This window comes from Hypanus sabinus, chromosome 2 (genome assembly GCF_030144855.1).
Source record: "Hypanus sabinus isolate sHypSab1 chromosome 2, sHypSab1.hap1, whole genome shotgun sequence".
In the NCBI taxonomy this organism is placed as follows: domain Eukaryota; kingdom Metazoa; phylum Chordata; class Chondrichthyes; order Myliobatiformes; family Dasyatidae; genus Hypanus; species Hypanus sabinus.
In genome coordinates, this window is record NC_082707.1 from 129217495 (window position 1) to 129231303 (window position 13809).

At 41.3% G+C, this 13809-nt stretch overlaps 1 protein-coding gene across 5 annotated transcripts in view; it reads right to left on the minus strand.

The window, feature by feature from the left end:
* smoc1 (SPARC related modular calcium binding 1) overlaps positions 1-13471 on the minus strand; it is a 229340-nt gene extending 215869 nt beyond the window's left edge. For all 5 annotated transcript variants that reach the window (XM_059954878.1, XM_059954891.1, XM_059954885.1 and 2 more), the window contains exon 1: positions 13178-13471. In XM_059954878.1, the coding sequence (XP_059810861.1) occupies positions 13178-13273 (96 nt within the window). In that variant the 5' untranslated portion in view covers positions 13274-13471. The remainder of the gene's footprint in view (positions 1-13177) is intronic.
* Positions 13472-13809: the final 338 nt, after the last annotated feature.

Sequence of the window (13809 nt, forward strand, 5' to 3'; positions counted from 1 at the left end):
GCCAAATCCTACATTAAATACCATCACTATTGTTAGTTAAGGGCCAGTGAAAAGACGCAAGAAGATAAATGAAAATTGAAGCAAGGGAATGCAAAAGAAAACTGCCATGAAAAAGAAGAGAAAACTTGTTAAAAGGTTCCTGTGCATCCAGTAAGAGGCCTTGCAGATTATTAAAGGAGGAGCTCGTATACCTTCCATGACTTTCTGTTGCAAATGCAGTGTCAGTGCATGACATGCCCACGGTTGTGATTTTAACATATGATCAGCAGTAACTTCCAGGTTACAGGAGAATGCCAATGTACAGTCATGGGAGAAGCTGATGTAAAACAGATGCATTCTAAAACCGCACGTGGAAGGATTAAAATGGGAATACAGCCACAGTACTGGTCATGTGGTCCTTAGTTGTAAAATAGTGCCGTCTGGTCTGAAGTTGGGATAGACTGATTTTCTACACCTTTTTTTCTATCCATCGCAATTTCCTGTGGACTTTGTGGATTCATTATACCAGTGGTAGGTCATACAATCCCTTCAGATGATCTTATGCTGAGGGTCCCTCTCCAACCCAGTGTTTGGGGGGGGGCTGCAACATATAACTTCAAGCCCACAACACCCAAAATCAGGTGGTCCCGCGGAGGTCAAAGTAGTGATGGGCCTCAAGAAGTTGGAGGAGAGGATTTCCACAGAAGTCCAGTGGTTTACAGAAGTGCGCGACTGTAGAATGGCCCGCCACCAGCTCAGATACTGAGGGGTTGACGCGTACGTACTAACTTCCCAGCGCACTTAAAGGAGCACACAAGGTCAAATTGGCTAAAGTTAAAGGGAAAGAAAAACAGAAACAGCATCATGACAAGACTGCAAAAAGCCTACCAGTCCTGAAACCTGGAGGTCAAGTGCGCATCCCAGATCACAACTCTGGCACATGGTCCATGCAAGGTTATGTACAAAAGGAAATTGCTCCACGTTCCTACCTGATCCAATCGGCTCCTTCTCCCACCCATTTCTGATTCCCTCACCATCAAGAAACATAAAGATTAATGATCCTAAATGAGCAGTTCTTTTCCTGCTCTGACCTCCTCTGTTTGCTTCATCTTATCTTCCAGGCGGAAGAATCAGCCTTTCGACACCTCTCTACTTTCAGAATCTTGCCCAGCTCAGTGAAGTCACCACTCATTATCATAAACTCCAACTTTTGGCCAATCTTTTCCCATTACTCCTCATAAGACAACTCCTTTGTCACAGGAATCGATCCACCAAACACATGTTACACTCACGACAAAGCAAGTATTTCTTTTCTTTAGCACAGAGATCAAAAGTGCACCCAATGTGTAGATGATGTCTCCTTTTGCTCCCGACCCAAAATGAACAGGTGCCACACAACCTACTGTGCTGAGCTTTGAGGCTCGTGCAAAGTTGATTTAGGCTTTAGAATTATCTTCATCTCAGAAGCAACCAATCCACAAGCATCCAGAGAAAACAGTAAGATAGTCATTCTTTTTTTTTGTGATGCAAATATCTTCAACTTTCACAGCCACATACCAGGCCACCTTCCTCTCCAATCACCTGTTCTCCCAACCTTTGACTGGCCGCCTGCAAACTAAACACAAAATCCTCTTCACAAAGATTTTAGACTCTCCATCCTTAAAACTTTGTAGAGCCAGGTCAGGCTGAAAACTCCAATAATAATTTCAAAAATGATGCATAATCTTTCAGGAGCCTTGCTTCAGCAAGAACCAGACCCATCTGTCCCAGGACGAGAAAGTACAGACTTTCAGATTTATTGAAATATAGAAATATGAAATTCATCATTTGCATTAACAACCTACACACTCAGGGTTTGCTGCAGATAGTTTGCAAGTGTCCCCACACATTCCATGCCATCATATCGTGCCCACAATGTTTAACAGAACAAGGCAACAGCCTCCCAACCACCCATCCTTCGCACGTGTCTATGTGTCCAACACCAGATCAGCACACTGCTGAGCCTCCAGACTCTCAGACTCTCCATCCCTGGCACAGGCTCGTAGACTCAACCCTCAGATTTACGACCTCTGGACTTTGCTGACCTCCGGGTATTGACCCCAGGACCCACTGGTCACAGGTTGGACTCGCCGATCATGGATTTGACCTTCGGGCCTCAATTTCCAGACTCGCATGGATTTCCTACCATGGTGACGTAGGGGTCACCGGACCTCGTGACTCCTGCCCACCCGACTCATAGACTCCCTGATTCCCTCTGTGTTTGCCAACTCGACCTCCGGGATCACTGTCCTCCAACCATCAGTCTGCATAGAGAGCTCCAACTGGGAGTCCAGGCACCGGCCCCTACCCCTGACTTTGCATTCTCCCTCATCCCCATCCCTGAACCCTAACCTGACCCCTATGCTGCCCCAAAAACCAATTAATCTAAAAAGCAAATAAGTGAGTTACAACATCGACAGAAATCACAACTCAGCGCCATTTGACTGGAAGTGACAAGGACCGACAATGCAATGAAATCACACTAAAATCAAAAGAATACTTTGCCCCTTGGGAAACTGACCAGCAATTAATGGCAATCAAGCAAGAACATAGAGAGCCTTAGCATCAGCTTTTAAAAACTGGAGTTCTTCCCAAAGACACAGGACAGCACAGTGAAAGGGCTACCTCAACTCCAACGACCCAAGTTCAGCCCCAGCTTCCGGTGCTGTTTGTCGTACGTTCTCCCTGTTACCACGTAGATTCCCCCACCTGAATGCCTGGTTTTCTCCTTCATCCCAAAGACATGCTGGTTGCTAGATGGATTTGCCTCAGTAAATTGTCTCCTGTGTGTAGGTGAGAAGAAGCGAGGGAGAGTTCATGGGGGGAATAAAACGGGAAGTATAAATGAGTTCTTGGTTGGTAGAGGTACAGTGGGCCTGTAACTGTGCTATGTGTGTGTATAAGAGAAACATTTCCAAAATCACTGTGTGACCATACCTACTTTTAATGAAAGATCTGGCCAGGATTGCATTCTACATGCTTTTATTGGTGAGAATCGCTAGTAATAACTATTAGCACTGCTTAAATCACAGAAACGGCCATTGCGCCCACAGCTTCATGCTAGTGTTTACACTTCACACAAACTCCCACCCACTTCATTTCTTCTTTTCAACGTTACTGTCTAGGATTTTTTTTTTGGTTTTTTTTTGCACTCTGTACAATTGTTTTTCAATGAGAAATCAAAGATATTTCAAAAAGAAATCAGTAAAGATTTTCAATCCTGTCCTTCATGCTAACATATAAAGGACAGCAGATGTAATCAGAGGTTTCCAACCTACTTCTGCACATTTCCAACTGTATCCTCCATGGGTCCCTGGCACAAAAGCACGCCTTGTGAAACTTAAAGGGGATGTGCAAAAACAGGTCCCAACCAATGTTTACATCTCAAGCTGAGTAGGTTCCCTTTTAAGGTAAGCCCTTACCTGGCTCTCCTTCAGGAACCAAGTTGGGCTGAACAGCATTCAGTTTCAGTTCAGGTGTACTGAGAGCTTTTACTCACAAAGGGTGACTTTATATTTTAGTCAGTAGGACTAAAGGCTTTGGAGGATCCATTACCTCAGATCTCCAGTACTACAGAACTCTGACTGACAGCTCAAAGAGCCAGGTGTTCTGTTTAGTCCGATTCCCTCTTAACTCCTCAATGTGAAATGCAATCTTATGGAATCAGAAAAGGAAGAAACTGAAGTAAGTGGACAAAATCACCTGGGAAAACTTGACACAAGCCAGGTAATTTAAACAAAATATATACTTTAAAATAATTACTAGAAATCACATGTTTTTTTTAAGCATCTGAAAAGTTCCAGGCACCATTTAAAGATCTATGTTGTTTTCAACCCATGAGCCATTAATTCTCTATGGGATTACTCAGTTTCTCATTTTAATTTAATGTTATTAATTGCCCAGTGTCATTGTAAATTACATACAACTTTTGTCATTTTACTCTATATATTCCAGTATCTCTGCAGAAGTGCTCAGTCTCATAGCCTTTAATTTCCTCCCCAGAAAAAAGAACATTATACTCATTAACAACTAACACACAAAAACACTTAACATTACGGCTGACCCAGGAACACTAATAGGCATGTGTTTGGCTCAAGGGAACAGCTCTAGGCCATTCAGCCCTACAAGCCTGTTCTGATATTCACTGAAATCGTCGCTGATATCCTGTGTTAACTAAAACAATGTAAGTTGGAAGCTTCCCCCAGCCCCCATCTTGAATGTGCTCACTTCAGTGAGAGGATGCCTCAGCTATGAAGACTACAAACCATTACAGGGAAATGAGACTGGTATTTTATTGCTAGCACAGATACACTGGGCCTTTGTGGCATTAGACCAAGTCCTGCAATACATTTCCTTGTGCAAAGTTGACTACAGCACTAAACAATTTCAAACTGTCTCTTCTACTACCCTACGTGGTATAATATTGTGCAGGCGAGGCGGCTAGGTAAGAGTCCCCAGAAAGCACTCTTCATTTCAGGATGAAGAGTCTCCAATTGGACCATGACAAAATATCTTTAAGTAAATAAAGCTGATGGTGTCCTACAGAGAGACAGCTCGTGGAAGTGTGGAAGCAGAAGGAGTACAAATAAAGCAAATCAATCTGTTTTTACCAAAAACAGAAATTAATTTCTAGAGAAATGAAATGAGAAGTAACAGCAGGATCAACTTGCAACTTTACTGTGAGAACACAAAAAAATAGGAGAAGGAGTAGACCATTCAGCCTTCAACCCTACTCATACCATTCAATATGGCTATGGCTGATCTGCTCCAGGCCCCATCTCTTCTTCTGGGCTAGTTCCCCATAGATGTGATTTCCCTGATCTTTCAAAGGTGTATTTACCATATCAGAAAACAGCCCTAGATACATTAGATCACTCGCATAAGCTCTGTCCTTGACCTGGGAGCACTTACCAGCCCACAATGAGAAGGAAAACACAATGAGATACACATCATTAAATCTCTTATGCAAGATTTCTGAAGGAAAGTAAAAGGTCAGAAGAATTTGCCTTGAAAGATTTAAATTTCTTGCACAGCCTTCCAAATATTATGCCAACAATAATGCATGTAATGCTTTTTGCATTTTTGTCTTGAATGTTTTTTCAATATCAGTATACATTACTGTTGAGAAAGCAAAAATATTACATTCCAGTTTGACAATGTTAAAACAGCAAAACTCATTAATTCCAATTGCATATAAACAGTTGCAATAACTACACAAGTGATTTTAATTTAGGGGTCACACAAACACAATTAAATCGTAAGCTAGAAAACTAATTTATAAGAATTTTCAAGAGGTTTGCTAAAAGAATTAAAACAGCAATGAATGTATCCTTGTTTATTTTAATTCAAAAATTCAGACACACAAATCGATAGTTTAACATTTTAATTATTATCAATATATTAGGTAATAATGAATGATTTTATGGTCTGTTTAAATATGCTGCTAGATATTTTACCGCAAAAACTAAGTTTGTATTTCTAATGCGTTGATGTTTCCTTTTAAGACAACTCAAAGAATACTGAAATTTCCAATGTCAGCAAGAGAACTCTTGGTCGCAAAGTGGAAAGTACTTTTCACTGCAAGCAAACAGAGTGGATTTGTGTAGCACTATGTCATTCTGAAAAGATACTAGAGTCTTGCTTTACTGTAGTGCCTGTAGTTACAAGACAGACCAAAAGAAGTCGTGAGCAAGTCTGGGTGGAGTTGAAGTCCAGAAAGGGGGCTTTAAGTGAAGGGCAGAGCAGATTCCAGATAGATACATACAAAGTGGAAATGAAAAGGTAAAGAGACAGTTAAGGCACACGAATGCCAGGACTTGTTGGATATGACTGTCAAAAATCCTGAATTAAACTTCAGAAAATGCAATGGAATCTCATAAAACTGGCAACACCCCCCCCCCCACCTTCAAGTTACAAGAGGGGAATGAAGGAATGAGCCAAATAACACTAGCCAATATTCTGATATGGAGAATATTTCCAATTTAATTTAGGCTTTTCTGTTGTTTTGATAAACCAGAGCAAAGAGAGCCTAATTCACACTACGATCAGGGTTAAAATACAGAAATTATTGTGATCAAGTTAGTGTTTTTATCAGTTGCATCCATGTAATTGCTTACCCAGAAACTTGTGTACAGGCAGCTCCTTTCTGATCCAGTTTATTGAAGAAAAGGCAAGGAGTGAGCCAATAGCTGACAAACGTGCTCCTTCACTCCACGAGATTTGGCTGATCTGTGACCTAACTCTATATTCCCACTACTCTGAACAACTTTGGTTAGCAAAAATTTGCTAAACACCAAGGTAAAATTGGCAATCGACTTGAATCATGATTACTTCAACAATCCAGTTCCCTCCAAAGATGCTGCCTGAACTATTAGGTTCCCCCAGCAGTCTCCAGAAATACCTGACTCCAGTTTTTAAACAATGTGTCCCCGTGATCCTAAGTTCGCCAATCAAAATAGATTTCACTCCATCCATTCACCCATCACAAAAACTTTGAATTGTATAACCCCTCGTACCAAATAAATTCTGATCAATATTCACATTTAGAGTCATCAGAGCACTACAGCACAGAAGGAGGCTCACCTAGTCCATGACTAACTATTATTCTGCCTTATCCCACTGTCCTGCACCTGGCCCCAAGCCCTCCATACCCCTGCCATCCATATACTTACCAAATTTCTCTTACGTTGAAATCAACCCATATACACCACTCCTGCTGGCAACTTGGCCCACATTCTCACCACCCTCTAAGTGAAGAAGTTCTCCCTCATGTCTCTCTTTAGCAATTCACCTTTCACCCTTAGCCCATGCCCTCTAGTTGTAGTTCCACCCAACCTTAGTGGAAAAAGCCTGCTTGCATTTACCTTATCTAAACTCTTAATACTTTTGTATACCTCCGTCAAATCTCCTTTCACCTCCTATGCTCTAGGAAATAAAATTCTAACCCATTCAACATTTCCCTGTAATTTAGATCCTCAAGTCCCAGAAAAATCCTTGTAATTTTCACTTTCAATCTAACTGACATATTTCCTGAGGATAGGTGATCAGAACTGCACACATCAGAAGCCTACTCTAAATAAGGCTTCACCAACGCCTTATACATTTTCAACATCCCAACTCCTATACTCAAAACTTTGTTTCAATCCAAGATGCCAAGTGGCCCATTGAGTCAATGCTGGCTCTCAGAGTATTTCCATTAGTCCAAATTTTCTTATTATTCCCCCCCCCCCCACCTCCCACATATTCTTTCTCATATGCCCTTCAACATATCCCATCCTCCCTCCAACAAATCTCCTGCCGCAAACTCACACAAGGGCCAATTTACCAATAAGCCTTTAAGATGTGGGAAGAAATTAGAATACCCAGGAGAAGCCAGTCACATGAAGAACATGGAAACTCCACACAGCTGTGTGGAGATCAGGATTACTGAAAACAAACTGGTAAGTTGTGCTAATATGCCACCCTAACCTCATCTCTGTAACTTAACCCTGGACACCAGTAATCGCTTTGGGTGTTTGCACTGATCTCCCTCCAATTCTACAGGCCTGATATTATTGGACCGTTGCGTAGTTGCAGCATTCCTTCAACACACTTCTTTTCTAGATATTGAATACATAATTTTATTTTTGAATAAAGTATATTTTCTTTAAATAAAAAAAACTTCTTTTCTAGATATAGTGACCAATAATGCCTTTTGAATTGTTGATTATACAGTATACTGTTAATGATACTTCAATGATCTTTGTACATGAACCCCCAAGTACGTTTGGGCTTCTCAATCTTCAACCTTTAGAAAGTATCCAGTTCTATCCTTTATATGTTTTAAGTGGAAAACTTAACATTTGCTTAATCTATTATTATTTCTTATACCACTTACCACTTACCTTGGATAAGTTCCTTTCTATTCCATCTGCTAGGTTACACTGTGCTAAATGATGTACAGGCCTTACCCTGGGTTAAGAGCACACAACTTACAGAAACCCTCTACATGCAAACGTGCTCCCATGATACAGGTTGAGTACCCCTTATCCGAACTGTTTGGGGCCAGAGGTGTTTCGGATTCTGGATTTTTTCTAATTTTGGAATATAATGAGACAGCTGGGGATCACCATCATTACCGACTCTGAATTTATGTGCTACCGATAAGCAGCCTTTGTCTTATACTTGTTCACCACACAAAGGTAATTAACAGTAAAAATTATTACTGACCATCAATATAATTAAATTATAATGTGTGCAGGGTAACAAAAGCAGCACCACACCATCGGGAGAATGAATACCTGAATCAGCTGTTGAACAACTACAAATAACAGCAGGCTTTCAATCTCCATCTACCATGCCGTGTTTTGTTTAAAAGGTCACAGTGCAGTGTATTTGTATTTTGTTTATTTTTAGGTTTTACTTAAAGTATAAAAACAATCAGCATTGTAGACTTATTCTGGTGTAAGATTTCCATCAGCGACAATTATCAATGAATTTCTCTGCTGCTTCATGATCAGCAGATGCTTTATCATTAATTTTTTTCAAATCTTTAAAAATTTAAAACCGAGCCTTTTCTTAAATTTCTGCAACAACCCTGCTGACTATGCACAATTACCTTCAATTTTCAGTTCGTCCTGATAGGTCTTTGCTTGTTTCACGAGCAGCGTACCATTAGGCAGCATATTTTCACTCTGATGCTGACACGCCCACTTTCATTACACCATTGAGATTTTTTTTTTGCTTTTTTTTTCTGTTTTTCTTTAACTTCTCGAATGTGTTGATTCCCGGTGCAGTGTGGAATTTTCCATTTGTGACATCATGTCAGTGCTCAAGAATATTTCAGATTTTGCTGGTTTTTAGATTTTGGAATTTCAGATAAGAACCTGTGTTGTCAAATTCAAAAAAACTGATGCACATACATATGTTCTTCCTATAAAAGGCAGAACTAATTTCCTCTCTCGTTCTTTCCCTAATGTTACTGTTCTTTCTTATCAAACATATGTGGTATACATGCAGTTCATTACAATACTGTGGAGCTATGGGTACCATATCGAGTGATTCTGTGTATTTTCTGATTTATTAAAAAAATCAGCTTTTGAGCATTAAAAAGAATCAATTTATTACCTGGAGATGGTCTATACCTGCTATTTAGTCAACTTCCTCACCAGACCATTAATTTGCCCTCAGCGCCATGAACTTCATCCAGATAGTGATCTCTCATAAGACACTAATCAATGCCTTCTACAGTGTATATGATTCAGTTTTTCCACTGTCTGCCACTTTCAGAGCTTCCTCTAAAATTAAACATGTAATGCCCAGGTTAGTATTTCTACTGCTATGCTGTAGGTATTTCATTTTAGCAGTTTTCTGCAAAAGCTGTGTGTTCTGCTGGCAGAATGTTTTGGTTTTGGCTGAAGGAGCCTTGTTGTTCAACTTAGGAATGTTGTGTCAGCCAATCAGGATGGTGGTTTGGGAGAAGGCTCTAGTGAGAATTGAGTGGAGAGAGACTCGTAATGGACAGTGGTTGGGTTTGAGGTCTTTTGGCGGGAGACACGGAGAGGATAGGAACCAGGAAGCCTGGATGATTTGATCCATAGGCGAGACCTAAGGCAAGGAGTGCTTCATGAGATGAAGGAGTCCACGAAGGGAAGTTCTACCCGTGAATGGTGACGAGAATTCAGTACCGTGAGTAAAGCTGAACATCCTACCATTACAGATACTACATGAGTGCCAATCTTGTGTGCACATTTAGACCGGTTCAATTGTAATCGGCCCTTTTACTTTCTTTTTCCTATTAACTGTTTGTTAAAGCTGGAACTGATAAATATGCTTCCTTTACAATTTTATACAGTGCACAATCTGTTATCTCTTTCCAACCGATAATTGTGTCTGGACAGTACTTACACAGCATTCACTCAAATCGAGGTTCCTTACATCGGAATTCCCAACGTTCATGTTTGGTTGAACCCCAAATCATACCAAGCCAAGATGCATATTGACGTGGCCTTGTCACCACTGAGTCACGTGGTTGTTAGCAGAGATAGCCAACGAGCTGAGTTTGTATGTGAGCCTGGTGAGAGTGTTGCAAACGTTACACTTCATTCTGCAATGTTATTATTCTACCAGAATGCACGGTGAAATGACCTGATCTGTATGAGCAGTAAAGCTCTCACTATCATGGCACATGTGACAATAATAAACTGATTCCAGTTCCAGTCAGGTTAGTCTGTTTTATGCATCCATGTTAGTTCTGTTCCGTTAAAAGTTAAAACAAGCAATCTGTCACTCTATTCTGCATTATAAATTCTAGTAATTAGTTGGTAACAAATATTTTATTATTTAATCGATAATTCACTAGTTTCTCTCCTCCATTTTTCTGAAACGGAAAAACAACATGTGTACTTTACCAGTATGAAGCAACAGCACCTGAATTAAGAGTTCTTAAAGATTTTAATTAGGCCACCTGCAATGTTCTCACCTACTTCACTTAAAAACCCTGGATTGGAATGCATCTGGTTTTGGAATTAATGGCAATATGGTGCCAGCATTTTCTTCATTGCTGTTATTTTGTTTGAGTGCATCTTGGCATGTACCCAGTATTACTTCCTTGCGGTGTTTCCCTCCTCCCCCCCCCCCCATGTACTGATGCAATTGGTATAAGTATCTCTTACGAATTGTCTTATATACCCTTTTCATAATCCTTGGACTTCTGTAACCACATGTGTTCCTTACATGTCCCAATTCCCAGCATTTTTGCCTGACTGTGTGCTTTTCTTTTTATCTTCTTTACCCCTGACCTCTTTAGCCATCTAAAAGGGAGATGGGATACCAAAAAGAGCCCTTTCTCCTTTAGCTGTATAAATGTGTGTTGGATTACATTAAATTCTTTCTCCAGCATCTCCTACTAACCTTCCATTGCTTTATTATATTTTATTTAGTGATACAATGCAGACTGGGCCCTTTTAAGTCACTCCGTCCCGGCAACGCCACAACCCCAATTAACCCTAACCTGATCACGGGACACCTGTTAACCCATTCCGTACATCTTCGCACTGTGGGGGGGGGGGGGGAATGGCAGCGTCTGGGGAAGCCCCACTGGCTCCACAGGGAGGACAAGCAGAAACTCCTCACAGAACGAGCTTTGACCTCCAGAACTCCCCGAGCGAAATGTGGGTGCTTCATCATTTTGCTTTTCCCTTTGCAATTGAAGATCATCCCTGTATAACCTCACTAATCATACTAATCCAAGAGCTCTCACTCCAGATTCATTACTAAATTTATTAAGCCTTGACCCCTTCGTTGGGTTTGGGACATTATGTTGTAGAAAACCTAGCCTGGGGCAGACGAAATTCTCTACTATTCCAACTTGAGTTTATCCCAAATAAAAGTTAAAATCCCCAAAACTTTGTTAGATTTTGCCCAATCAATGCAAGTACCCATTTAGCAGCTGTTACTAAGGGCCACTACACAATCTTAAACCCTTTACAATTTCTTGATTCCTCCTATAACTGCGTCTAATCATGACCTGTCTCAATGAAGTAACTTCATACTGAAGCCCCGCCCCCACTGCCACTGCTCACCACCCCCCCCCCCACACTGTTCCCTGTGTGTCCTGCGGTCCTTATAAACTGTACGTTAGCTCTCCAGTGTCCCAAAAAGCATCAAGCACTCACCAGAAATGACCAGCGTGCTTTATTGGAGTCAATTCATTTAATTTGCACTTTGTGCATCGGTATAATGCAAGAAAGAAACACCATAATCTGTCCCTTTATGTCCTTCACACGTTCATATCCCCCTCCGGGATTTACATTTTAGATACCGGTAGCTGGAATTATCTGTATCTATCATTTCAAGCAAAACACATCAGTGAGAACAAAACACTGGATTGAAGGTGCTCTTCATTTTATACCGCTGTACCACTGGGGTTATTAAACGATTTTGCAAAAATCACTTCTAGGTGTTTGCGCTTGAAATGGCTATTCCGTCCTTACCCTCTTTTCACGCAAAATGAAGTTTAGCTGGTGAATTTGCTTTCCAGCAGAGCTACTTCATTTCTCTTGCCATGCCTGTGTGCATTTTAAAATAATCATGAGATGACCGCATCTCTACAGAGCCCCGTTGAAGATGCTCTAACCTCTTCGCTTATAGAAACTCTTACCCAAAAGCAGCTGCGGGTCACCAAATGAAGAATGGGAACATCTATCCATTATTTAGACCAACATCTTTCATTCTTGGTATTGTTGGGAGAGCCGTGGGGTTAAAAGAAGTTGACTTTCCATCAGAAGTGAAAGAAATGCAGCTTACAATTTCTCTGTTGCGCACGCCCAGCTGTTTGTTAACTTTGATGTCATGTGAAATTGCGGTCTGGTAAATTGCATCATTCCGTAACACTATGCGCTTATGAAATACTCCAAAAGAAGGAATAAATAAATTAGTTGCCGCAGCAAAATGTTGAAAAAGTGGCCTTTCCGAGAAGTACAAGGGCGCAGTGTGTATGTTTGTTTAAGACTTTAACTTATCTGCATGTGTCGAGCTGATTTATGGACTTGCAGAATGCGATGCTGAAAATTACTGCCGCTCTCGGAAACCCGGTACCAGTTTGGTCAAATTCACCTTACTTACCCTTCCTCTCGGGGTAAGGCTGCCGCGCTCGTCGGAGTAGAGGCGAACGGGGCGAATAGAACGCCTGAAGAGAATGGGAGGAATGGGGGCGGGGTAGTATTCAGACCCCCCATCTCCCCCACAGCCCAGCTCTACCCGAAACCCGATTAACGGAGATAGCACAAGCTCTTGCACCTTCCATCAAAGCTTTCATATTCTGTCCTGGTCACAATCTGTCTTGTCCCGGCACACGTCTCTTCGGTGTTTCTTCAGGAAGTTCCCATTCCTTCTCTAATCATAATACAAGTATAATCTATATGCCTGTGATTTTTGTGTTGCATCCAACTGGCCCCTGCCCGCTCCAAGCACATTCCGTATCTCTATAACTTCTTGTCCGTTGCGATATACCTGCGTCCCTAGAAGGTCGACAGGTGTCATCAAATGGCGAACTGACATTTGAAGTGTTAGGTACGTAATGAGCAAAAGAGAGGAAGACTGCGCAGATCAGACGGGGAAAGGAAAACAAGAGTGGTTTTAAACAAAATGATGAAAAAGTTGTCAGTCTAAATGCACTTACCTTTGGTCCACCCGATCTCTGGGAGCAGGAGAATGGTAGAGCCACGAACAACAGCATCAAGTGTGAGGGGACGATAATAGAAAACTTTCTGAACATTTTGTTTAAAGTTCGCACAAGCCTTTTTGTGCAATGTCAATCAGATTCCCAGGCTCGGAATCCCTCGTTGAGGATTTACAAACGCTGCCAGTGTTTGAGACTAGCTTTCTCGGTTTTTTTAAGTACGCCAAAAATGTGTTAAACAACCACTCATCTGGTCTTTTCTTTCCCCCACCCCCTGCGGTGAAAACTCTTAAACGCGCCCGCTCCTAGTAATAAAGCGCACTAACTTCCATGCGGTTCCCGTTATAGGCACCTTCATCCCAGGCGGAATGACACATGGTAGTGACTGGCAGCACAGTCCACCAATCACACCTGCGGTGGGCGCTCCGCTTTCCAACAATGGAATTAAAGTAAGCCAATCAATGTGTGGGTGGGCGGGACTTCCTTATAATTGAATAAGTTATTTCCAATTGCGAGAAAAGAAACAAATGATCCATCTTTCAAATGCTTGGAATGCAATATTAGTCGCGTTACTGTTCCAGTCTCTATAAAACGCGTCCCGTTGCAATTTATGCAAATATAGTTTAACTTTG